This window comes from Rhipicephalus microplus, chromosome 5, assembly GCF_043290135.1.
Source record: "Rhipicephalus microplus isolate Deutch F79 chromosome 5, USDA_Rmic, whole genome shotgun sequence".
NCBI classification, from domain to species: domain Eukaryota; kingdom Metazoa; phylum Arthropoda; class Arachnida; order Ixodida; family Ixodidae; genus Rhipicephalus; species Rhipicephalus microplus.
The window spans coordinates 42,469,606-42,497,406 of NC_134704.1; the positions used below are offsets into that span (position 1 = coordinate 42,469,606).

The window sequence follows — 27,801 nt, forward strand, 5'->3', positions numbered from 1 at the left end:
CTTTGCTCAGCTGATCGCATTAGCCCAGCATCGACAGACCGGGCCGGTAGCCGACGCAGGGCGATCGAGGGTGTGCGTTGTGGTGGCTCTGAAAACAGCCTTGGAGGAAGCAGCGTGGTTTTCGTTGAAAGGACGCCTCCCGGAAATGGCTCAAGCGTGTAAGCAAGCGAAGATGCTCAGGGCAGCCTTCGAAGTGAGGCAGTTCATGTGTCGCCTCATTCATCGGCGAACCACGGATTACAAAAACGTATTCGGCGGTTGTCAAAGGTGAGTGGAGAAAGCCGAAGCAGCCTCTCTGGAATATCGGGTAACGGGTTATTGACGGCGGGGGCGATGCGCGGCACTTGCTTGAACTTTGCGGTCATTTTACTTGAGACGGTTGATTTCTGGGTTTGTATCGCCTCGGAAAGCCGCAAATGTAGATGCTACAGAACATTATCGACATCATTTTTTGAAAAATGTCCTGCACGTCAGAAGCAATGAAGCACAGATAAAATAACACTCGTTTAGCGCGCCCTGCCAGCCGCTTCAGCTGCGGTTTTCTGAAGAAATGTGCAGAAAAGCGACACCGTGTTAACCAAACATGGACACACAGCGTGCTGGATTCTTGTGGTTATTTCTTAAGTATGCACGTAAACTTGTAGCTAACGTGAGGCCGCGTCTAAGAACAATGTCGACAGCCATGCGTTCCGCTGCTCTATACAAGTGCGATTCTAACAGCACATTCGCGCAGCTGTTCCTGCACGTAGCCCAGAACGCACATTTTGTAATACAGAAGAATTAGTCTGCAGGTGTTCGTTTTAGGGGCGAAGCTTTTTATAGCGGCACCCGTTCGTCCCCCGTAGTATGTAACAAGTATAACATTTTGACCTCCAAGGTGGTGCCGGTGAGAGACTTCTTCTGTGCGTTGTTGAACAATAAAAAAATAGTGCTCAATGTACAGGTCAATGGCTGCTAATGGGGAATGAGAGACTGGAGCATTCGGCTTTTAGTTAACGCGCAGGTTGCGATCATTATTAGCAGCCATTGGCATGTACATTGAGCACTATCTGACAAGAAAGGGTTGCTACGTTATACTCGCTGGGTGTAACCTCCTTAGCTTTAGAAAGGTTTAGCGAGTGTTGAGCCGCAGTGTTATGAATACAATGAACTTGTATATACCATGAATGAACTCGAGGTGGTTAAAAATGGGAAGTAGATAGGAAGCGCAAGCCGTAAAAAAGTAAAAGCCGAATTCTCCGCCTCTCATTTCCCATTAGCAGCCATTGGCATGTACATTGAGCACTATCTGACTGAAAAAGTTTGCTACGTTATACTCGCTAACCACCGCGGTGGTCTAGTGGCTAAGGTACTCGGCTGCTGACCCGCAGGGCGCGGGTTCGAATCCCGGCGTCGGCGGCTGCATTTCCGATGGAGGCGGAAATGTTGTAGGCCCGTGTGCTCAGATTTGGGTACACGTTAAAGAACCCCAGGTGGTCTAAATTTCCGGAGCCCTCCACTACGGCGTCTCTCATAATCATATAGTGGTTTTGGGACGTTAAACCCCACATATCATACGTCATACTCGCTGGGCGTAACCTCCTTGGTTTTCGAAAGATTTAGCGAGCGTTCGGCCGCAGTGCCATGAATACAGTGAACTAGTATATACCATGAACTCGAGGTGGCTAAAGGTGGGAAGTGGACCCGAAGCGCAAGCCGTATGAAAGTGTGCGTGTGCCACCTCTCGTTTAGTCCTTGGAATGCCAGCTGGATGGCGGTGCTTCTATATGGGGAATATATGTTGAAAAGATGCGAGATGGTGGTACTTGGAGTGTTGAATAGATGGACGAACGGACACATAGACAGATGCATGAATGGATGCAGGGGCGGCTGCAGGGACGGACGCACGAGCAGACGCACGCATGGACGGTCACACTGACGGACGCATGGACGGACGGAAGCAAGAACGAATGGACGGACGAATTCTTCGCCCCACTCTCCATCATTCACTCCGTGGATATGCTGCCATTTTTTTGTGCAAAACATAATTTTTGCGGCGTTACTGGCCTCATATCCTGCACATCGACGCGCGGTGGGCCATGACACTCACTTGGCGCATTTTAGTTATTTATTTTTTAGTGAATTGGCAGTGTGCTTTAAATAAAATAAAATTGCTTGCTGTTTGTTGGTCCAAAAAATGTGCTTTGCGGGTGCGCACTCGTGAAACCCTACAGGCACGAGCCGTGAAGTTTTGATTGATTGATTGATTGATTGATTGATAAGTGGGGTTTAACGTCCCCAAACCACCATATAATTATGAGAGACGCCGTAGTGGAGGGCTCCGGAAATTTCGACCCCCTGGGGCTCTTTAATGTGTACCCGAATCTGAGCACACGGGCCTACAACATTTCCGCCTCCATCGAAAGTACAGCAGCCGCCACAGCCGGGATTCGATCCCGCGACCTGCGGGTCAGCAGCCGAGTACCTTAGCCACTAGACCACCACGGCGGGGCGAGCCGTGGTGTTTCGTTTAGGCCGCTATTAGATCGGCGTCGCTTCCATTATACTTGCAGTGAGCCTTTCCCAAAATCAATACTGCATTGCAAAAAGTGTATGTGGGCAGCAGGCTAGAGCGTACGAACTACACGCTCGCCTGCCTTCCTTTAAAACTTTTCTAGCTACCTTTCTAGTCTTTGTAGCGTGACATTATTGCTTCCCTTATGCTTTAAGACTTGCAAATAAGGAATCACAATGGAAGCACGTGCTGCATTTCAGTCAGCTGCTGCACACTAATTTATGAAATGCAAGCCACATAAGTAGGATATATGGTTAGGCAGTGAAACGTGATTGTGTTGCGGTTAGGCTTTTCCTGCAAAATAAATGACTTAACACCGCAAATTGTACATCTTACGCTTACAGCGCCTGCAACTGATTACCGCGGTCATGTAAGCTCATAATGAGGAGAATTTTCGCGTTTTCATTAATTTCATTCGATGTCTTTAACTTGGCAGCAAACTTAACTTCAGTCTCAGAAGTCTGCCGTAGTGCCCCGCCGCGGTGGTCTAGTGGCTAAGGTACTCGGCTGCTGACCCGCTGGTCGCGGGTTCAAATCCCGGCTGCGGCGGCTGCATTTCCGATGGAGGCGGAAACGTTGTAGGCCCGTGTGCTCAGATTTGGGTGCACGTTAAAGAACCCCAGGTGGTCGAAATTTCCAGAGCCCTCCACTACGGCGTCTCTCATAATCGTATGGTGGTTTTGGGACGTTAAACCCAACATATCATTCATCATCATCATCAAGTCTGCCGTAGTGATATAGAGGTTACGGAGCTCAGTTGTTGGCCCGAAGACTGCTAGAGTTCGATCCCGGAGGCAGCAAATCGGAGGTTTGAGGTCCTCGTTCTGTGCGATGTCATTGCACGTGAAAGGGACACTGAAGGCAAAGGACGATTTATGTCACAGTCAGATATGTGGGGTTTAACGTCCCAAAACAACCATATGATTATGAGAGACGCCGTAGTGGAGGGCTCCAAAAGTTTCGACTACTAAGGGGTTCTTTAACGCGTGCACCTAAAACCCGACAACACGGTCCCATAGCATTTTTGCCTCCATCAAAAATGCAGCCGCAGCCGGGATTCGATCCTGGGACCTGCGGGTCAGCAACCGAGTACCTCAGCCACTAGACCACCGTGGCGGGGCAGTTTATGTCGGAGTGAAATCTGAAAACATGGCAACATATAAAACGGAAATATTATTAACAGCCGTGCCTTATTTACCAAAAAATCGAGCACATGAATCACACGACGTGCGCCGTGAGTGGGATTTACGCAAAATTATCCCGATGAGGTGAGAATATCCGTCTAAAAGTAATCACTAGTTATCAACTGTCTGAAATAAAAAAAAATAACTTTCTCTGCTAGAAAAAACGTAATATTATGTGGCTTGTCAGTTTATGCTTTATTTATACAAAAAAAAAGGAACCTCCTTGAGTTACTATAGGGAATGGCGCGAGTACACTCTAAAAAAATTGTCGAGTATTTGGAGAGTGTTTCTGCTACACAACAATTATCTTCATCTACTTCGAGTACTTTTCTCGCGTTATCACCATGGTTCCGGTGGATCGCAGTCGCGGAGGGCACTCGCGTTATCAAAGTGGCATAGCATTCTGGACAGGAAAGTGGCCAGCGCCGGGTTTTCAAGAAAGTAAACGTGACCAAGTCAGATGACGACTATTGATGTGTAGCAGAAACACTACCCAAATACACCATTATTGTTTAGAGCACTTAAAAATATAGTATGGCTGGTTGAACTGGACAGGTTGTGCTAAATAACGGGGCTCAGTTGAACCAAGCAAGCAGAGCCATGGCTTCCAAGATTGCGGAAAATTGTGCAATGACCATTGTTGTGCAATGACTAATTCAGCTATGCTGTTTCTGGTGTCGGCGGGCGCGTAAAGGCGAGCAACGTTGGATACGGAGGCAGTGACGTCTAAAAGCCCGCTTTCACGCTCAAGTTGACTTGAAGTGCGCTAAAGTGATGCGGAGCATTAAAACGTAATTTTATTTTAACATAAGCTCTTCCTAGACACAAAACTTGCACCAGGAGGTTTCTGGACCACTATTTCAACAATAAACGTCAGCCTGATATTTGCCTTTAGGGTCCCTTTAAAGAACACCAGATGCTCGGCACTTCCAGACCCTCCACTGCAGTATCTCTAATAAACACATCGTGGTTATTGGACATTAAACCTAGTAAATTAGTTTATTATTATTCTTGATAATATTACTTTATTATTTTTTTATATTATTCAGCATCAGACCACTTAGCAAGGCATGGATAAACGACACAGAAAAAGGAGTGATCTACAACAGCGACATATTTCACAGTAGTGTATTTGTTTTTGTTGCTTATACTGTAATGTCTATTCAGGATAGAGATTATGATGTCTGTTATGAATGATTAAAAAACACAATTATTACTCTTTTAGTTTTGAAGTGCGTTTTTGTTATCTTGAAATAACAAAAATATTCATACTGTTACGTGAATAACCAGTCACTTACACTGCAGGCTATTTCCAAAATATATTTGCAAGAGTGCTTGCAGCGCTGGCCAGTGCGGCTCCGAGCTCGAGCAGCAAGCGACATTCACCCTCTTCGTCACACGCGCGTCGACACCACGCATTCTGGCAGCCTACATGCAGCTATATAATCAATTCTTAGTCAATTACCCTGAGTGGGTATGGGCCATGGTAGAGGCCTCATCATCAACACTCCACCTTCTTCTTTTTCTTCTCACTAAATCATATAATCGCTCTCCAACAAACGGACCACTAGCACCTGCAGCTCAAGGAAAGACCACGCCACGATTCCCGATTCGCCGTCACGCACATCATATACGCAGGCTAAGAGGCTTAGTAGGGGTTGCAGAAAAGGCTTTATTTGGCCCCCAGTGTTTTTTGAGGCTGCCCAAATGAAAAAAAAAAGGACGAGATTGTTTTCTGACTTCGTCATCGCCGCGGTACCGCGGCCAGGCGGAACTCAACAAGTGACTTTGTTGAAATCGTTAGTTGGACGAAAACCCGTCTGGTCAGGAACAGGCATGAAGACAAGTAAAACGACACACTGACCATAAATACATAGCCGGACTACTCATCCAGTGTTTTTTTTTTTTTTTTACTTGCGAACAAGACTCCCGTACGGGAGCCGAAACCTCGTGTATTTATTTGCTTTTAATCCTCGTCAGTGTTTCGATTTAATTGCCTTTAAGTGACCTTGTGTTAAGACTATTCACTGGAGTGGAGAAGTATTTGTTCCCGGTGAAAAGAGTACGTATTTAGGTCTTGTGAGACACTGCTTTCAGGGTCGGCAATGAAAGAGACCGTAGGAAAATGTCACGGAAGAAAGCTAGTACCACGGTAGCTGTTGTGTCATAGAAAAAAAAAAACGCAAGAAATGCTTATCTCACGAGGCGGCATTGCCTAAGCTCAGACAACCTTGACTTGCTTCAGGCTGTGGCACGGATACGAAACGAGAGAAGGCAAGATGCCGTAGTGCCGATGATCGAGAGCTAGATAGAAAGGACAAGGTCAACCAGGCAAGGGTCCGGTTTGCTAAGCAACACTTGACATAAGAATATAGAGCTTTTGCTGTATCGTACAGCTAATGGACCTATTCCATGCTTGTAAACAGTGGTAGGCACCGTCGACATACTGAGGCGCATGTAACGACGTCGCTATGCGTAGGCTCCGCCCAGCCCAAAGCTCGCCACCACTCTCTATGAGCAGGTGACAATCGGCACAGCAGCTGTAAAGCTGCTTCTGAACACAGCGCGTTGGGGAGCCTCCAGCACGTGCGAGTTGTCACGTGATCATAGAGCGTGATAACGAGGTTCGGTCTGGGCGGAGCCTACACGTTGCAACAAGTGCCTTAGCATGTCGACGGCACCTACCGCTTCTTCGAACATAAAACAGGTCTACCGCACCAGCCGCAGAAAATTTAATGGCACAGGTCCGTGTTTCAATGCGACTACGTTTGAGAGCTCGTATCGCAGACACTGTCTTTGGTTGCAACTTACTGCAAAGAAAAAAAAATGGCGACCTTCGCCATCGAGTGATCTCAGACAAAGGCATGGAAAACAGTGTGGTTTTTCTGGTGCAAGCAAATTACGCTTTCATCACGACCACAGAATGAGCTTGGGGAACAAGAAAACAGAGGAAAAGAAAATACTATAGCGGTGACGCTGCCCTAGCAGTTCCCGAATGAATTTGTAATAACGCTCTATTGAAGGCATCTCGTGGAATCTATAATTTTCAGCCGGTAAAGATTAAGATGTGTTCTAAGGATGCCAGAGAGTGAACATATAAAGTAAAAAAAAAACTAAATTGTCCTGATGTGGTCGAAATGCGAAAGGAAACGCGATGTTGCGGTGACGTTTAGATTCTCAATTTCCGACGTCGAACGCAACGCATTTCCATAGGCAGTGCTTGGGCGATGGGCGACATGAAAGCGCTGTTGGTGTTCTAGGGAGATGCACGCCTCAACAAAACTCAAGGAATTACTGTTTCAGGTATAGTGTGAGCATGACTGCATTTGTTATTTGCGTGTATATGTCGTCATTATATATGCCATAGTCCACATCTGATCCGGAAGTAGCAAGCCAGGTGATAAACCTGACTTACATGCCCAGGGTACTGACAAAAAAAAAAAATCACCCGCCCATCCGTCCTTCCATTCGTCCACCATTCAATTATTATTATAACTATATAAATTAATTCGAACAATTATAGCACTTTAGTTCATTTATCAGATTTAAGTTTCTTTATGTGGCCTGTGCAGTTTTTTTATTTACAACCATTTTGCAATGCAGCCTTTGTTGGCATGCGTCCCTCTTTACCGTATTGCAACGTTTCTTCCTCAAGTTTTGTTATCGCCCCATCACGCTGCACGTTTCCTCAGCACAAACGACTGCCCCGCCGTGGTGGTGTAGTGGCTAAGGTACTAGGCTGCTGACCCGCTGGCCGCGGGTTCAAATCCCGGTGGCGGCGGCTGCATTTCTGACGGAGGCGAAAATGTTGTAGGCCCGTGTGCTCAGATTTGGGTGCACGTTAAAGAACCCAAAGTGGTCGAGATTTCCGGAGCCCTCCACTACGGCGTCTCTCATAATCATATGGTGGTTTTGGGCCGTCCAACCCCACATATCAATCAGCACAAACCACGCCTGCAGAGTTCGAGAAGCTTCGGGGTGATACTAGATCGTTTCGTTGAGTTCATGCGCACTTCGCGAACATTACAGATTATTCTGGAACCTAGGTGGCCGCTAGCAGTAATGCTATAATATTCGACGACACGTGCATAAATACCACCGCGCTTCACCAATTGTCGGTTGATCGACGACTGACACTCTGTTAGCCGCTATCAGTGCCCGCGTATGGCTGTATTCTGACCATTCATTTCTTGGCCACAAGTTCGGCAGAATAAATAGTTTCAGCTTAGCTTCGCGTCTCTTCCCTTCGTCCACGTCACGACGCCCTGAAAATGTGTCAGGGTATATGATCAGTCACCGCCCCTTAATCTGAAATTACGAAAATATCTTTATTAGGCTTACTATTGTGTTAGTACCCATTTTATCCACAACAATATACCACTGGTACAATGCGTAAAATGTTAATACCCGTTCATGTGTATCAGCAGTGCACCCTGGAAGCTTTCGATGTAGATATTGCGTATTTGTTTTGTGCGACAATGATACTGGCGAATAAAGATAAAAAAAAATATGCAAGTTTCATTGCATTCATGCTTCGACTGCACGAAGGGATGTGGACAAAGAAGACAATCGTCTTACTGTATTAATCGGATCCTGTCCTCTTAAATTGTTGGGCCATGCGGATGGATTCTTCTCGGTGTTATTTTCCCACTTAACTGCAATCGCGTGTCAGAGAAGGCGTCCTCCGACTACACTCCACCATTTGCTGTCCGTTATATGTAAAGTGCCGCTTCTCCGGTTTTATTGCCCAGATTGCGTAGCAATAGGCAACTGTTTGCTCTGCAATTAATGATCAGTGTGACGTGTTAAGATTGCTACTTCCAACACCCGATAGCGAGAGTTGATTCCTAGGGAGTTACGTCGATAAGCTCGGGTATGCACGCTCCAGTCTAGTTATGGGTTCCCCGGAAAATGCCTTCTCTAGCTACGGTTCCTGCCTGTAGGGGGTTCAAATCTCCCTCCACGATTTGTTAAATTTTGCTTGCGTGTATATATATATATATATATATATATATATATATATATATATATATATATATATATATATATATATATATATATATATATATATATATATATATACAAACACACGCACGAAAACAAAGTATGACTGACCCCCCCCCCCCCCACCACCACCACCACCACCACCACCATCACCGAAGAACATTTTTGGCCACGTTCCTGTTCTTGCAAGTACACGGTGATTTACAAGGAAGCTGAAGAAAGCAAACCAGCTAAACTAAGCCCGAAAGTGATTCTTTCTGGTAAATGCACCCTAAATTAAATATTGAACTTGTAAAGTACTCTGCTGATAATGTTTTATTCAGAAATTTGTTGCGGCATTCATCATCACAGGTGCATTACTATACAGAAAATTAACACCACTGTTATGTTATTGCGCAATTCACGTCGATGACATGACGATATGTGGAGTTGGACGTGCCCAAACTACCATATGATTATGAGAGACGCCGTAGTGGAGGGCTCTGGAAATCTCGATCACTTGGTGTTCTTTAACGTGCACCCAAATCTGAGCACACGGGCCTACAACATTTCCGCCTCCGTCGGAAATGCAGCCGCCGCCGCCGGGATTCAATCCCGCGGCCAGCGGGTCAGCAGCCTAGTACCTTAGCCACTACACCATTACGGCGGGGCAGTGGTTTGCACTGAGGAAACGTGCAGCGTGATGGGGCGATAACAAAACTTGAGGAAGGAACGTGGCAATACGGTAAAGAGGGACGCATGCCAACAAAGGCCGCATTGCAAAATGGTTGTAAATAAAAAAAACTGCACAGGTCACACAAAGAAACTTAAATCTGATAAATAAACTAAAGTACGTTAATTGTTCGAATTAATTTATATATTTATAATAATAATTGAATGGTGGACGAATGGAAGGACGGATGGGCGGGTGATTTTTTTTTTTGTCCGTGACGTGGGCATGTAAGTCAGGTTTATCACCTGGCTTGCTACTTCCGGATCAGATGTGGACTATGGCATATACAATGACCACATATACATGCAGATAACAAATGCAGTCATGCTCACACTATACCTGAAACAGTAATTCGTTGAGTTTTGTTTAGGCGTGCAGCCCCCTAGAACAACACCAACAGCGCTTTCGTGTCGCCCATCGCCCAAGCACTGCCTATGGAAATGCGGGATGGATCCTCAAATGAAGCTTGACAAAACACTGTACGCTACTGTACCCCATAAAAAAAAGAGTTGACATTCGCTTCTGCCGCTTGCAGGAGATCACTCGCCGGCCTCAGCTACCACCACACCCCGGGCAAGCAGCCCTTGCTTCCTCTCACGATCGGCGATTTAGTGGACAGGGCGGCCGATCAGCACGGAGACAGCGTCGCCATCGTGTCATGTCACCAGTCCCTCAGAAAGACCTACTCAGAGTACAAGAAAGACGTAAGCTGAGGCATTCGACTCAGAATGAGCTGCAGCGGATGCATGCCCGCTCAATCTATTTGTCTTTCCTAGCGATGTTCTCCTCTGTGGCAGCCGTCTGCCTCACTTTTCATGCATTGGATGTCATGAGTGCGGGTTGACTTATTTGCCTTAAACACATTGTTCCGGTCTATCTGTTCACTCCTCCCGAAAGAGTACATCTGTAGGCAGGCGTTGTGCCCCTTCAGGTGGCAGCTGCAAGCTTGCTATCTCCCTTTTTCCTCTGCGTCCTTGTGTATAGGTGAATGCAAATTAAGTTACAATAATAATAATAATAATCGTCGTAAGACGCACCACAAAGGAAACTGCACACAAAGCAGAAAATACGGTACAGGCGTTTACCCTGTGTGTAGGTTTCTTCGCATCAAATCTCATCATCAAGTCGCAGCTCGCTCAGCACACGTGTGGTGGCGCTAAATACAAGTTCCGACGCAGTGGTCATGTTTGAAGGGTCCCCATTATAAAAGTGCGAAATGTTGCATAGGTTCTTTAAATAGCGGTAGCCGAAACAGTGCTTACGTCACTGATTATTTTCTATGTCGACGCCACTACGCAGCTTTGGCACCGCTTTGGTCAAGGGCAGCATGTTTCATCTTATGTTGGGCGCGACTGTACCACGTTACTATCCGTTAGCATCAGATAGTCCAAAAGTATTCGATGTGGCGGACTAACGTATGTTTCTTCACTCTTCGCAGATTGACCAACTCGCCGCCGCCCTCGTATCCCTCAAGCTTCGCGTCGGCTCAAAGATTGCCATAATTGCGCCCAACATGTACGAGTGGGCAGTCGTGCAATTCGCCACTGCTAAGGCCGGTTTGGTACTCGTAAGTACCATCATCTTCATCAGCCTGACTACGTCCACTGCCTCTCCCATGTTCCACCAGTCAACTCGGCTCTGGGCTTGCTGCTGCCAATTTATACCCGCAAACTTCTTAATCTCATCTGCCCACCTAACCTTCTGTCTCCCTCTAAGTCACTTGCCTTCGCTGGGAATCCAGTTAGTAAACCTTATTGACCTGCGGTTATCCTGTCTATACGCGCCACATGCCCGGCCCATGTCCGTTTCCTCTTTTTGATTTCAACTATGATATCCTTAACCACCGTTTGTTCCCCAATCCACTCTGCTCTCTTCTTGTCTCTTAAGGTTACACCTTAAGTATATATGTCACTAAATACACAGTGTTTATTTTAGAACTGACCTATTTCATTGGGTGTTATTTTTGTCACGCACCATCCAATTTTTATCCGGTTTACAGCGAAAGATTAAGGAGAAAAAAGATTTAATTACCGTCCAGTATTTATATGTACAATGCTGAAACAAAAAAAAACAAATACAATGTAACGAAAACCACGACAACCAGTGAAATTTTATTCGCGAGAGACACCGGGCATGCGCAATCACGCATGCGTCAGTTATGCGGTGCGTGTGGCTCAGTTTTCGTGCCTGCTTAACGTATAGCGTAACGTGATAGCATCGCGTGGCCAACACCAGCCGCTGCTGGCTGACGTTGACGCTGCGTTAGACTAGCCATCCCTCCGTATTTAGCACTTCGTGTTCTTTTAGTCAATTCCTAATAATTTTTTTTGTAATAAACATTTCAAATCGCCACGGGCCTCTAAAGTATCATTCCTCTTGAATGTTTTCCGCAAACATCAAAACCGGATACTTTGAATAAACTACAGCCTAGTGAAACAGACCAGAGCTAAAAAAAACTATGCTATACAATCACACTGCTAATGTCTTGGGATGGTTAGGCCATAGCTACGCAATTTTATGGCTTGCAAAACATATATAAAAACTTTGCGCTATTAATTCGTGATGTAATTTGAAGCAAAATAAAAACTTGAAAGTGTATTAAGCATTAAACGAAGCAATTTTCCAGAATCGCGTACCTATTTATCGCGCGAAGGTTTTATTGCATAGAGTTTTATATCACAACACTGAAACTTGTCATTTAAATGTTCACCCATCAGCTCGTTTCTTAATTATGTCTCGTGATTATACTCTGGGTAAATACACCTTCGAAGAGGAGTAGCCGTCGCTACACAAGGGCACCGACGGCTATCAGCGCGCGCATTCTTGAACGAACGGGCATCATGTTACCTCGCCACGGTACTATAGACATTAATCATTGCCCAATATGACTGAAACATGCCCATTTTCTAATAGGTGGTGCAATTAACTCTGCTTCTTATTTATTTCCATGTGCGCCTACAAAGGTGAACATCAACACGGCCTACCAAGTTCCTGAACTTGAATACGCCCTGCATAAGGTAAGTGGAGCTATCGGAAGCATTTTTGTTAGTAAGGGTCACAACATAAGTCAATAAAAGTGCTTCAAACATAGGACTGCTCTCGAACCAAATTGTCAGTTTATACCAAACTACTGATAGTTATTAAACAAGTGTCAATAAAACGAACCTCTATGATGGATAGAGCTGTTGTTCTTACGAGTATAGTAGTTGCTTGCATTGAAGACCCGTGGCTTAGCAAACCGCGAAGCACCAGTTTGCTACGTTTTGAATGCCCTAAGCTGGTGTGTGTTCTAATTTTTTTTTACATGCAAGCTAGCAGTTCAGATTCGCTGGCACGCAATATTCAAATGTGCTCCCAGTGGATCGGCACTCATAAAAAGGGACAAACGTTACGAACAAGTGAGCCCATGACGCGTCAGTTACTGCCTCTTTCCAGCAAAACATTGTTAAATGAGCCTGACCAGTTACTCGCGGCTTTCCTAGGTATATTCGTGATTTAACGATTGTGCAAGTATTGGCGATATGCGCTTTATAGACTCGCAGTGCAACTGATGTGTGAACCATTTCAGACAGGTTGCGAGGCCGTCATTTTTTCCGCACAATTCGCAAGGCAAGATTACTACAAGATGCTGCTACAAATAACCCCAGAGCTGGAATCTTCGATGCCTGGAAATCTGAAAAGCGCAAAGTAAGTTTGTGAGCGTTTCTATACTCTAGGCAATAGCGCCTCATCTGCCGAGGCAATTTATTGGCCATATCATTTCGTTGCTTAGCTCGAGGATTTTAGGATTCAGCGGCCGCTTACTAGTGGGGGCGAAAGTGAAAATAAACATTCCTGTACAAAGATACGAATCCTCGTGGAAGAATAAAGTGTGGTCATAATTGTTCGGGAGCCTCCTCACAACGGCGGACCTAATAATCATACCTTGGTTTATGGCACTTGAATCTCTAAAGTTTAGATAACCGAAATTTCTTTTTTGTACATTCCATCTTGTATTTACTTCTTTGCGAGTCTAACACAAGTTTCTGCAGGACACTTTTGAGTGATTCATGAGCTATGATAAGGGATCAGGCTGAAACATTTCACAGTATCATAGCATTGGGCTTAAATATCGGTCACGAACAAAGTTTTGTACCTACACATATGATGCTTATGCCTCGTACGTTAAGCTAAGGCTGCCTATCGTAAGAGAATCTCATCACTTATGCTTTAGCCCTAATTATCTGGCATCAAGTCAGAGCATGAGCCTCTATATTTGTCCACTTATCACCATGGGATCATCACTGCGTTTAAATGAAATTTGAACCCAATGTCTGATATCAAAGCTCACTGCTTTTCTTTATTACAGGTTGCCCAAGCTTAAACACGTCATCTCTATTAGCGACGAAACAAAACCGTAAGATATTTTAAATTTTTTCCCTGCACCGGCGCTATTTAGATTAGGTACGATAGGCATACGGCACGAAACGTTCGCCTGTACCCACATTAAAGATAACCGTCGTCTCTTCTTGCTCGGCAAATGTCCGCGAGAGTTCATATTTTATCTGCAGGGGTGCGGTGGCGTACGCCGATCTCACGGAGTCAGTTACAAACCAGCAACTGAAGGACATGCACGCAGTCGCATCTAGACTACAGTTCGACGATCCCATTAATCTTCAGTTCACATCTGTAAGAAGAATTTCTCACTCCTCTTCTTCTCGCAACAGTGCAGAAGTGGCGTTGACCGAGAGCAACTAAACTCAAGGCTGTTCGCCACGCAGGGCACGACGGGTAAGCCTAAGGCAGCGCAGTTGTCTCACTTCAATATTGTCAACAACGGCTACTTGGTGGGCAAGATATTGGAGCTCGACAAGCAGGTGAGCACTCGTGTCGTTGGCGTTTCAGCGGTTGGACAGAATCGGCGTTTTTAGGGTTAAAGCCTTAAATATGTCTTATCAAACACTAAAAATGACCGTCTGCGTCTCGCGTCGGTAGTGGGAATACTGGTGATGCCCGCAATAATCACGTGATGACGTCATCGGGTGGCGTCATCGCGTCACGTGACGTCATTTTTACATACTGACAGGTTACAATGACATGGTTACGTCATGCACGCAATCGCGTGACGTTATCGCGACGTCAGAAGTTACGAGAATTTGTGTCGTCACTCTGTCGCCATTGTGACGTCACATGGTGACGTAATTTCATACCATAGCTGCTCAGTCCAACGTGTGCAGATCACGGTTGCATCGCAAAACGAGGGGAGTGGGAGAAAGTTTGCAGTGCCTCTGATCTCGGAGGGCATTGCAAAACCACATTAGGTACAGAACGTCAGGAGTGGGGCTTGGATGGTTCAATACATCGAGTGAGAAGAAAAGGATGGCTTTCTCATTCTTCTCGCGTTGGCTCAATGCATGAGGGGTGCTGCGAGTTATGCTAGCGTCGAGGGGGTACTGACAAAATTTTCAGAAGTTTATTCTTGCGTCAAGTGGAAGACGAAGCCCTCAAAAAAAGCCCATAGATGTTCTTATAGGTGTGAGTGTGTCCTAAAAGATTAATTAGGGCATGTTTTTACAAGATAGTTTCGGTTATTGCTGCAATATGACGTCACAACACAGTAGGAGCGTCTCGTCACGTGCTCCAACAAGACCTCGCGCCGTTTTCCCGGCCACTCCGCTACGTGGCTCCGTTGGTGACACATGCACACGTGACCAATCTTTTTTTAAGTTTAGGTACCTGACGTCATGACAACTAACGATACTGCTGCGTGATGTCACCAGGATCGGTACTGCACCCTGACGTCACACTGGTGTCGATGTTGGTAGGTGCGCCATGCGAAAAATTGACTTTAAAAAATAAAAATTTTCATCAGCATTTTCTGAGCTTCTCAGCTTGTTCAGAGCAGTCTCTACGTGCAGGAAATTTGTACGGCATAGCAAACTCAGCTTGGCAAATTTGTGATAATACTCTTTTAAATGTTTGTTGCATTACTGACATTCTACTCTAAATTTACAACACTGCATCTTTCGATTCACATCGTCCAGTAAAACGTGCGCACCCGAGAGAGAGAGAGAGAGATAAAGATGCAAGGAAAGGCAGGGAGGTTAACCAGACGCACATCCGGTTTGCTACCCTGCACTGGGGAAGGGATAAAGGGGAGAAAAGAGGTTGCAGAAGAATTTCATCAAGCAATTGGGGTGAGTCCCAAAGATGTCAAAAATTGCTGACGACAACGATACTTTGTACTGCGAAATTTGGGCACAGCTATGTATATGCAATAATGCGACGGCGGTAATGAACTCGTTTTGCAGAAATCCCAGCATCGGCGTCAGTGGATGTGAGCGAAAAATCAACTTGTGCGTTACCGAAGAATCGAGAAACATAAAAATAAAATAAACGTTTCCGGGTTCGAGAGAGGATCGAAGCTTGGCCGTTTGCGTAGCAAACAGATGTTCTACTACAGAGCCACGCGTCTCCTTGGAACTGCACTTAAAAAAAAATTATTTTCTTTGCTCTGAATTGCAGTAAAAATAACGTCCATGCTTCACAAGCACACGCATTTTGTATACAGGCTTCCCAATGAAGCATGTAATATTACAGTAATATTGCGTGTTAAAAGCGTATACATTGTCTTTGGGCGTGAGAGCACGTGATTATTGTTACCACTTCGTGGATTAAAACTAGCTAACCATTACATAATGTGAATACTTTACAGCGCATATGTCCAGAAGACCACGTAGTGCGCTCATAGCGAGTTCGAAAGAGATTTTGCGCGCATTATTGCTCGTGATTTAAAGTACGCTACCCATTACACAGAATGAAGTCATATGCGAAAGCCTACACTGACACAAGCCACTTCCATGTTTATCTGTTACATTGTTGTAGTCCACAATTTGAACTTATTGAGTAACATCACGCTATAAAAAGTATGCCCTAATTGGTTTAAGTACGCAAGGGATGGCATATTGCTAAAGCGTTCAACTTTCGAAGGCGAGGCTCAAGGGTATCGCAGTTTCTTTATGTTGAAATACGAAACGGGAAATTTTAATTAGAGAAACACATATGTATATATGTATTCATGATGTATTCACAACTACGTGGCCTGACCTCGTACCAGCAATCATTCAGCTCTATTCTTAAACATGTGCTTTTGCTCGGAACCCACTGATGCCACTTGATTAAACACTCTCATTTATTTCACTTCAACATCAGGTTATCTGCTTGAACGTGCCACTCATTCATTGTTTCGGATGCGTCGGCGGAACTATTGCAGCGGCGCACTGCGGGGCCACCGTCGCCTTTCCAGCTCCAGGATTCAAGGCGGAAGTATCGCTGAACTGCATACAAAACGAGAAGTACAATTCAGTCTTACAATAATCTGTGTCCGCATACAAGCGGCCGCAAAAAAAATATACGCGAGAAGTGTCGCGTAGCTCGGTGAATCGCGTGACGTGCGGCCGCCTTTGGTGCCCAAAATTCAACTTGTTCACAGCGAGCAAGCTACACAGCATGACACCGAGCTCAATGCGCGGCTTCTCTGTATGGAAAAGGGGTAGACCGGTGCAGAAGGGGGTGCAAGAGGTGTGTTCTTGGTTTGTATTATTGCCTTTTTTTTCGCCCACGATGCGCATGCGTGGGATTTTGTTGAGCACCAAGTGTAAGTGTTACGTGATTTCGGTTCAAGAATTTAAAGCTTTAAGTTGCGAGTTATAAGTGATTGTGGTGTACCATTTCTTGTCCGTGTCTTTTCGCGGCTACATTTCCGTTGTTACGGATCAGTACCGACTCACTCGCCTCTCCGTTTTGCTTCTCTGTGTGATCTGCTTCTGACACAGGTGCTCTCACATCTACGGAACGCCTACCATGTTCATAGACATTTTACATCACTTGAAAAGTGGCCAGTATGACGTCTCGTCCATTAAAAGAGGTAGGCATGGTGTTGCAATATTTCATTAGCTGAAATATACAGTTTACGTGGTTCTGTGCGTTCGGGTACTTGTGCTGCGATTCAGCCCGATACAGATTTCCAGAAAGTTAGTGGTTCCTTCTGAATAAGTCGAGTCGCGGATACAAATTGGCCAGTCATACTGCCTGCCTTTCTCGTTCACACGCAGTCTACGCTTTTTGACATTGTTTGACTGTGTGCACGTAGTTGACATAAATTAAGTATGCAGCCCAATAGCAGACGGTGAAGCTAGGCTTACAATGAACCAAGACTTGACGAATGAAATCTTGAGCTGACGCACTATGTCGATCGCGCTAAAAAGTGATAATATATAGATTAATTACTCATCAACGTAGCGCTGCCCTGTTCTTATCAGATAAAACTTATCTAAAGAAATCTCAATCTAAACGCTCGGTAGTGTATGTTTGTGTTATGCATAGCCACAGAAGGCTTAAGCAAGGAAAAAGACATCTCGGTGGGCCTTTGCAGAATTGATTTGCATTCCTTGTGTCCATGTGCTTCGCGTTATCGATGATTTCACCTTCGCACTGCCAATTGCTAGCCTCCTGGTTAGCTCAATTGGTAGAGTGACCGCGCCGGAAAGGCGTTGGTCCAGGGTTCGATCCCCGGATCAGGGCGAATTTTTCGGCAACTAACGGATTTCCTCGTGGCATCTAAATGAACCAAAGTTGAAAACAACACTGCACATTACTTAAATCATTTCGTTATTGCCTAGTAAAACAATTAAGCTATCAGAACATTAGCAAGGAAAATAAGAAGGGTATGCAACAACTTCAGCAATGCAAATGGACACTTTCTTGCCATGCTGGCATGTTGAAAATAAGCCCGAATCAATTTGTTTGATTTAATATGGCGGGTTTAATGTCCCAAAACCACCATATGATTATAAGAGACGCCGTAGTGAAGGGCTCCGGAAATTTCGATCACCTGGAATTTTTTAACATGCACCCAAATCTTAGCACACGGGCGTACAAAACTTCCGCCTCCATTGTTATTTTCCCTTGAGTATTACAGCTAGTATCAAGCTGAGAACATTGATTCAGTAATATTTTTCATGTAAAGCCAAGGCATTGTATACAAATATTTCTGTATATATCCAATCGGCCAACATTTCATATTGTGCATTCAAGCTTCGTAAGTGCACAAAATGACAGGACTTCTAACGCTATTTTCACATTTAAAAGAAAACGACGTTTTCAGCATGAGTTCGAACAGTCTGCGCCGGCCAAGATGAGTTGTAACAAAGCCTATATTTTCACATTGTCGTAGCTGTCATGGCCGGATCACCATGCCCACCAGAGGTTGTCAAGAGGGTGATGACAGAACTCAACGCTCAGCGATTCTTCGTAAGTATAAACTAACCATTCTTATGCTTACCAAGCAATCAATATTCATCAGTTTTGATGTTTGCTTCATTTGTAGTGCCGTACCAGCACTTTAGGGCGTATGCTGCGGACTGCGCTAAACTTATACCGGTGTTTTTGAGTACATCAACAATCAAAAATCACACGAAACTTCGCTTTTTTTTAGATGCGAATGAGCTTTTTGACCAGCCTGTGTAACGCTGTCCGTCCGTGTCTCCATGCCAACGCACCACACCGCACCCTTCCCCCCCATCGCAGTTGGAACAATGCCAACAAGGTCAAGTCACAGCTGCGCGTTGACGTCACTCTCTCCCTCACCCGCAGCAGCTGCCGGCTCCTCCCAACACCCCTAGGTGGTGTTACTTTTCTGCCCGCTCACAACATACTTCTCTCTCTCTCTCTGCACCCTCTCCACCACCAGCAAGTCTCGTCTGCATGTCGAGCGGAAACACTCTTTCGGTTTGTTTATCTGCGATGAAACTTACACGAAACCCAACCCGCCTCCTGTGTCTTTGCGTTTCAAAGAAACGTTTACTTGAGTACATGCTACACAGAGTTTCGCTTCAAACCGTTTTTTTTTTCAGCACCCGCGTCGACACCTGTTTCAGCTGTGTCAACGGTATGCGCACTGCTGCAGCTTCGCATCACATCATGGTTCCCATCGGGAGAGATGGTCCATAATTTTTTTCAGGCTTCGATGTCCTTTAAAATCATCCTAGTCTTATGAGCGGAATCTGCGCATGCCTTCATCGAGTTGCAGATGTGGCATTTCGTTTCTGTACTGTTGCTCTGCACAACCATTTTTTATCGTAAGCAGTTCTGATAACCTTGTTATAGCCCAAAAAATAAATCTCTTCACAACCTGTTCTCATTTTGATAAAGCTGCTTGGAAATATTGTTTCCATAGAAACTGTGCATTACCTGATACTTTACACTAGACGGGATGGCATGAAACGCTTGTTTCACAAAAAGTGTATGCATTTTCATTTCATCGACATTTCAAAAGGCGTAATCACTACTCCTTTGGTAGCGCATATACTGAACGTTCGGGTGTTGAAATAGCTTGATGCGATCCCATTTTGTCGTTTGATTTCTTTCTTCAGATTCTGTACGGCGCGACCGAGACGAGTCCTGTGATAACGGCAACGACACCAGATGATCCACTGGACAAATGGATTCGTTCCGTAGGCAAACCTGTGCAACACACTGAGGTTAGCCCATCTTGTGACCAACAAGTTTCTCTTCAGTGGAAGTGCATTGTCACGTGTGTTATCGTATAGTAAGATGATCTAGTTTGTCTAGCGGCTACTCATACGTCGCGATAACAAACACGAGCATCTTGAGCACGCTGGTGATATATCTCGCACCGCTATCTTCCTTGCGATATTGTGTCGCTCTCAGGACTCAAGCTTATTTTAGTCAAGCTGCACAATTGTTGCTTACTTGCATTTCGGATGAATGTCTTTACAAAACACGCTCAAGCGAATCCTGTCGAAGCTGTACCGCGCTTATTTGACCTCTAATAGCCGCTCCTCCAAAGGGCTATTTCAATGCGCATGCCAAGCTAATTTTGAACGCGAGTAATTCAAACCAAAACCTAAAGGATTCACTATGCGTTGCAGCTCGCGAGCATAATAAAGTCGATGACAACGCTATGTTTTAGAAATAAGCTTCTAGCTACAGGCAACCTTTGCGGGCTGATCTACATTACTGGCAACACAAATTTTCAAATCAACAACTTTTTTTACGTGAGCTATAGGGTACTCGATTGTGCTGGAGAAACTGACTTCTTCGCTGAGGTCAACAGTTGAATTCTGATCTGTTCTAAATTGCTTGCTGGGGAAACTTTGAAGTTGCAAATAACTCGTTTTGCTCTTTCTTCAACTAAACAATATATATTAAAGTGAGCCCAGCTCAAGTCGGGCAAAAATATTCGTGCCTACCTTTGCAAGACAAATACAAGCGCAAGGAACACGGGCATGTACCAGCACAGTTAACACGAGGAGTAGCGTCTGTGTCTCGTGTTCCTTCTGTCAGTATATCAGGATATGGGCGCTATATTTGTCTTGCACTGATAGTCTAGAATGTATTAGATTGCGAATCATCATTTGCAGTCGATGCGAATGATGTGTCTCTTTGCTTCGTCCTACCTGAAGGTGAAAATAGTCGACAAGGAAAACAAGATAGTGCCTACGGGCCAGAGAGGTGAGCTGTGCACCCGAGGCTACTTGGTCTTCATGGGCTACTTCGACGACGAGGAGAATACCCGCAAAGCTATCTGCAACGGCTGGTACCACACTGGGTGAGCAACAACCTAGCTGAAGCAAGTACCATTGGGCCATTTGGTGCATCATTATTCAATCGATGAGTGGAAATCAAACACAGTACAGAAGCGGATCGTCTATCCTCGAGCGTATTTGGAGCGTATACTTGGAGCTTGTCCTGGAACCTTTATTCTGTACACAGCGATTTCAAAAGCATCGAGCTCTTTGTTTACCAAGTGGAATGCACATTGTTTGCCATAATCTGATACTTACAATACACACAACGCAATACCTTCAGTTACATAAAAAGTGTTTTGTCAGGTCTCAATTGCAAAGCGTAATGGAATAACACATTTTAATGTACTGCATTGCCATAGTCTGCAATAACCTGCACATCGGACATCGCTGCTTCTTCACACAAAAGAATGATTTGGCGTAGGTTAGCCTGAGCGTTTGAATAAGATCTTAAAAAAATATATTTAGCGATATCTTTTGGTACTCTTTAGCAAAGCCGCAAGATTGTTGTGTTCCGCCTGTCAAACTTCAACTGGGGATGTTAGTAAGCAATTGCAAAAGTCAACATACCCGTTGGTCAGTGTTGCGCACTTCTGAGCTCTAGGACGTGTGTTCTAATCCCGGCCATTGGAGTTACAGCGCTTATGGAATTGTGCGACGATGCGTTTAATATACCATGCGTGCGTTAAGCAATATTCAACGAAAATACCCGTTTTATCTGCTTGTGAATATACTCCTATAGTACAGACGTTGTCAGTGCGGCTATTGATCACTGTGACCGCGCTAGCATAAGAGCCCGTCATATTGGCAGATTCGCTGGACATAAACTAGTAGGGCGGTAGTGATCCTTTCCGTAACTGAGTGCTCGTCAGGCTTATTTTTCCAACCCCGAGAATATTTCAGACATCCTAGTTGTATACAGAAGCAAACGCTTGTTGTCATAACTGCAAATTGTGTTTTCATGCTAAACGTCACAATAACTTGGCTACAGTATAGTGTAGCCATTACTTATCGTTCTGACGTCATGCAAAGCTGTTGGCAATATTTACGAAGTATAATTATCCATCCTTATCCAGGGACGAGGCTGTGATGGCTGAAGATGGCAGAATATCCATAATGGGTCGCATAAAGGACATGATAATCCGTGGAGGCGAGAACATATACCCCCAGGAGATTGAAGACTTCCTCTATACGCATCCAGCCATTGAAGAAGTTCAGGTACGCTTCATGAGCATTTTTTTTTTAATAAAATGTGACCTACTGACGTAGATGTGTATTTGAAGCGGATTGCTTGATGGGTATTCTAAGTAACGTATAGCAGAAAGTAAGCTAAGTATTCTTTTAATGTGTGGTGTGTCGTCAGTATTCTGAATGCATACACGAGCGAATTTTGAGCTGTTGTCTTAGTGATAATTAAAATTGCAAATCTTGTACTAAACGGAGCTTCTCAAAACCTAGCTTCTGAAAAGAACAACGCGCACTACCACGAAAGAAAGTCACGACAAAGCACTTGTACTGTGATCTTCATGCTATCATTTTTTTTTCTTGCGCTTTTGGAAGCTGTGGGTCACTACCAGCAAGCCCGGTTTCAGTGCTTGCTAAGTTATCAGAGCAGCTATGAAAGCTGATTTTTAATCTGTTACAATGGACCTCCGCTATGGAGTTGTCAAATGCCTCTCATTATGCGTATAAAGTTTTTTTTTTCTTCGCCAGGTTCCTTGCAGCCGATTTTCGGTGTTAAAGAGGCTCTGACACCCGAATTTTGATCATAATCTGTGTTGCGAAGGTTAATCCTTGATCACTCGCAAAAAAGCAGACAAAATATTAGCGTAATTGGTCGATCACCTAATTTATAATTCAAAAATTTTACAAGCACGCTACTGACTTGGGAATCGGGCAACATTCGCTCGCTCACGAGCCGTGAGGTAACAATCCGCTGGCTCTGCGAACGTCTGTATTCTGGTGAACGACATTGTTCCGTGGTCAGCTGCACGTGAAATCGAAATGTATTAGCGTTCTTCTGCTTGGCACTGATATCGAATGATTTGTAGCGACTGAAATTGGGGTAGAAGGCGGCGGCGTCGCTTTTCGCCGCACGTGACGTCACAAGCGCCATTGCAGAATGGTGGTCGCTGACGGTGGGTGGTATTTAAAGCTGGTGATTTCTGGGACCTGTTTTGCACTGAAATATTCATTTACGGCTCCCTTTTGATACCTGTGCAGACATAATACACCCTCTACTTGTAGATTTACTTGAAAACCCTTAATTGTGTGGTGACCCAGCCGTAACCCCTCAAAGTATGTTTCAGTTCATTGAATATTGATATGATCGCGCTGTCAGCATCATAAGCAATGTACGCTTGAGTAAGTATACTTAATGCATTGTTGGTTTTAAAATACAATCTTCGTCGTGGCTATGGAACATAGACAAACCAGCAACACGAAATGAATACTCACTACCCGGGTAACAGCAAAAGTACGTTTTGCTCGTGGATCTTAAAAAAGGCCAATTTTGAGACATGATTATGTTTTTCTTGCTGATCTGGCATATTTCGTTAGAGGAGCGTAAACACTTCAATAAAATCTTGCGTGAAGCGAAAATGCTTCGAGGAAGCAATGGTCTCGTCAACACTACTCACAGGTCGTTGGAGTTCCTGATCAAAGAATGGGCGAGGAAGCTTGTGCTTGGATCATATTGAAGCCAGGGTGCAGCGCGACCGAAGAAGACATCAAAAATTTTTGTAAAGGAAAGGTAAGCATGAGTCAGTTTTGTTCAGTCCTCTCTTCTTTTTTACATACAGGAGGTTTGGGCTGTGGTTTCGATTCATGTAATTAAGGCGCTACCAATTCGTATTCGCTGTTTCTTTATTTAGGAGAAAGAATTAGGCTTTGTGGCTTTCGCGAGACTTTTTCGAGACCTTGCGAGATTTTTTGCGGCCCTGTATACAAAACAACGTGACCTTCTCCGAGAGAATGATGACGTCGCATGATGATGTCGTCATTTCGTCAGATCCCGAAAACTTCGACGGAAGGAAGGAAGAAAGATAACTTTATTTTGTCTTCCGGAACGTGCTTGGGTCACGCACCTGTCTCAGTCCCATGGCTGAAATTTTTGATGTCATCAAAAAGTCATGGTCCCACTATTACGTCAGTACGTGATGTGACGTCAATTGACATGGTTGATCAAAGGTGGGTCTATTTCGGACACAATACAGCAATACGTGAAGCAGAAGGTTTCAAAAAAAAGGGGGGGGGGGAGAACACTATGCACACTCATTTTCAAATGAAGGGAGGAGGTGGTGGGAACAGCGTACTTGAATAAGAAGGCCACGGTAATATGATGCGTACGTATCATTTTGGTGTCGCGGCGTCGCTGAGAACGAAATTTGAGATATACACCAATAAAAGACTCACGAGGTTCCCTTTGCCTTCGTCTAAGACTGCCACTCTTTTTTCTTCTCAGTCCATTTATTATTCCTCACCCCTCTCCCTTCACGCCTCCCACCCAACCTTCGCTTCGGGAAGTTTTCTGCACACAATGTGGTTTTCGCGTGGCGTCCAGGATCGGTGGCGTTGAGAGCTTTCTGCACCTTACCTGGCTTTGCACTGCCTCCGTGACCGGTCCCCCTGTGACCGAGCGATGACGTCATTTAATAGCCTATCATGCGGAGTCATGTGATGTGATGTCGTGATGACATCATCACATGACGTCGTCGCTTGGCCATAGGTGGACCGGTCACGGAGGCAGTGCAGAGCCAGCCAGGTAAGGTGCAGATGTGGCGTAACATGGTGTGACGTCATGATGACGTCATCACAAGACTCTTTTTGTCATCACTCGTGATAACGCTTCTGAGGCGGGACCTTCCAGTAGACACCGAATGTTTTCGCCTTGATAAATAATAAATCTTCGCTTTTAGTTCGGACATTGGGTGAAGCCCACCACTCGGTCGGTCGGTCGGTCGGTCAGAGAACTTTATTTGGTCCTGAGAAGACAAGAGCGCCCTCGACCGGGGGTACCATCTACGGGCCCTACCCACGATGGTACCGGGAGGTGCAGCCTCTCGGCGACTTCACGGGCTCTCTGGACAGCTGCTAGTCCTTTGCGAAGCTGGTGATGGGCAGGAGCCAGTCTTCCTCCGTAGACGGAGACCCTGAGCCCCCGCGCAAGTCGTCGCACTGCCACAGAATGTGCTGAAATGTGCACCTCACCGCTACTAGTCCACTAAAAATGATGGCAACAGTTAGCCCAAAAAACGGGTGTGTGCCGCAGAAATTTGTGCGGCCTGTCGGAAAACTATTATCATCATAAACGAGCATGTGCCACAAAATTTGGGCAAATTCATTACCCACAACATTTACAAAAAGGTTGGACCGGGCAACAGGAAGTCTGGAAAAAGGGCGTTTGCGTTACCATAGTGACACCACTGTCACGTGACAGTTGCGGTTATAAAAGACGGTATCTATACTACCACCTCACACATTCACACAGTATGTTTAAAATAGAGTAGTGATACAACATTTTGGGGCATCTTAAACGGAGGCATCTTTGAAAACCTGCGTATAAGAGAGGCGCTGATAAGAGTGGTACGGTCAAGATTCAATAAATCTATGCTAATACCTCAAAACTTTTCAAAGCGTGTTTATTAAAGAGCAGTGATACAGCACGTTTGGAAGACGTTCAAAACATAAAAATGCGTCAGCCTGGCGGAGGACCCGCCACCTGTTTCATTGATGTCCACGAAGCGGAGCTGGTCGAAATTTTTTTCAGCTTGTTTGCGTGTGAACCGCATTTAAACAAAAAAAAACATAACAGAAGGCAAGTCTCACCTGGGGTTGTTTTGATTTCTTTTCAGCTGAGTCACTTCAAGATTCCAAAGTACATCTTTTTCGTCGATACATTTCCGAAGACGCTGTCTGGGAAAGTCCAAAAGTTCGCCATACGAGAAAAAAGCTGCCAGATGCTCAAGTTATGATTCACTTCGGCTCATCCTTGTAAATTTTCTTTTTCCTATTGTACAGATCTTTTATTAGGATTCGGCATGTTTATATTTTGACATGGTGATTTTCAGAGTGATCTTGGTTTTATAATGCATGACTGCAATAAAGATAAAAATGTAAATGCTCGCATTACAGCCAATCTCCTTTGGTTTTCTATGTGTCTGTGTGCACGCAATATGAACATTCTTTGTCCAGCTCAATGAAACAAACCAAGAACCATTGAGGGTTATTAGCGACTATGGCGTTGCACCTACAATGCACAAGATCTTGGGTCTGCTTCCCGGTCAAAGTGACCACATATGGATGAGTGTGATAAGCACTAAGATTTGTGTGCATGATAAGGTAGTTGATATGATACAACACAGTATTTCCGAAGCTCAGCTCCGCTGAAGAAAAAAAAATATTGATCTTCTGTCTACATTTGTAGAAGGAAAATAGTGAAATGTATTTTGAAATATAATTTAAGTAGAATATGTTATTTGAGATATAATTTAATAGCATAGAGATGTTTTATATGCAAATAGTTTATCTGTGAAAAGAACTTTACTTTGGCATACAAAAATGATACAATAGAGTTTAAGTAAAATTTTACGTTGCTCAGTATTTTAAGGCGTCATACGCAGTCTGTCAAGTAGTTTACAGCGAAAGTTGTGAAGTTAATATTCCTTCTGTGTGCCCTACTATATTGTGTGGCCTCTAATCATTTCGTTGTTTTGGTGCCGGGGACACTTCCTCAATCACACATTTAGCGACTTGGCTCAGCTGACAGGCGATGAGCGAAACTTTATTACAGGCGTCAGATGAACAAAATGGTTTTATATATAAGCGAACATGCACACAATGACACATTGATAAAATAGAAGGTACAAGCAAATATCTCCACACATGCACACACATTGTTATATTTTGCATTTGAAACTCAATATTTTGTTGACAAGGAATTTTAAGATTTTCAAACACACTCAAAACCAGAAAAGATTGCCGTGGCTGGGACCATTGTTTTTCTTGTGAGACATGAAAGCGAAAACCATTTTGAGTTTCCGTGCCTAATTACTGAACCTTTTTTTTTAATTTCCTTCCCCTTTCAGAGTGTTTGCTATAGTGTTCTTACCAACCCGTTGTATTGATTCCCCCCCTCAACCCCCCCCCCCCTTTTCTTTAAGCTTTTTGCCCCGCAAGTGGCCTCACACTGACTCAGAGATGGGCCCACCTTTTATCAAGCGACGAATCGTGCGATCACGTGGTCATATGTCACGATAACGTGACAAATTTCGTCAATCCATATCGCCAGTATGACGTCACATGTTGACGCGAGAAAAATAAACCAAGCTTCGCCCTCACATTTTGCCAGTGGCTCTCCGCGCAGTTATTCGAGGTTATGCATCGAGGTTATGCATCTAGATCATCCGCCTACGTCGAGACCGACCACCTCCAAACCACGCTATTAAACCTGGCACTGACGGTGAGAAATTTCTTTTTTTTTTTCAAGTGATTCAGTGTCATGTTTACGCTCCCAAGCCACCTACTCTCCTTTAATGCTATCTCTACTTTTTTTTTCCCTTCCACCACAAGCGTCGTGGTTGTGATACCCCCATCTGAGATAATTTTACTGCGTCCCTTAACCACATTCTTCACCCTCTATCATCCCAAGAATATCTATCCGGTAGTTCCTGTACCGCACGCAAGCTTTTCAAGGCCAACATCTGCTGAAGTACATGGGTTTTTCGCCATAAAGACGGAGTGGATCCAATTTCATGTTTC

General features: G+C 44.7%; 1 protein-coding gene across 2 annotated transcripts; it reads left to right on the top strand.

Moving 5' to 3' along the window:
- Positions 1-27,382, top strand: LOC119174655 (medium-chain acyl-CoA ligase ACSF2, mitochondrial). 2 transcript variants are annotated; one of them, XM_075895318.1, is made up of 17 exons: positions 1-267; positions 9,990-10,158; positions 10,893-11,021; positions 12,418-12,471; positions 13,023-13,141; positions 13,803-13,850; positions 14,005-14,122; positions 14,215-14,310; positions 16,646-16,788; positions 17,269-17,360; positions 18,669-18,745; positions 19,867-19,974; positions 20,920-21,065; positions 22,119-22,260; positions 23,684-23,794; positions 25,896-26,034; positions 27,204-27,382. In XM_075895318.1, the coding sequence occupies exons 1-16, from the start codon at positions 146-148 to the stop codon at positions 26,013-26,015; spliced, it is 1,794 nt and encodes a 597-aa protein (XP_075751433.1). In that variant the 5' UTR covers positions 1-145; the 3' UTR covers positions 26,016-26,034; positions 27,204-27,382. The 2 variants fall into 2 exon arrangements, with proteins under 2 accessions (XP_075751433.1, XP_037281545.2); XM_037425648.2 differs by lacking the exon at positions 27,204-27,382 and having other exon boundaries at positions 25,896-26,169.
- Positions 27,383-27,801: the final 419 nt, after the last annotated feature.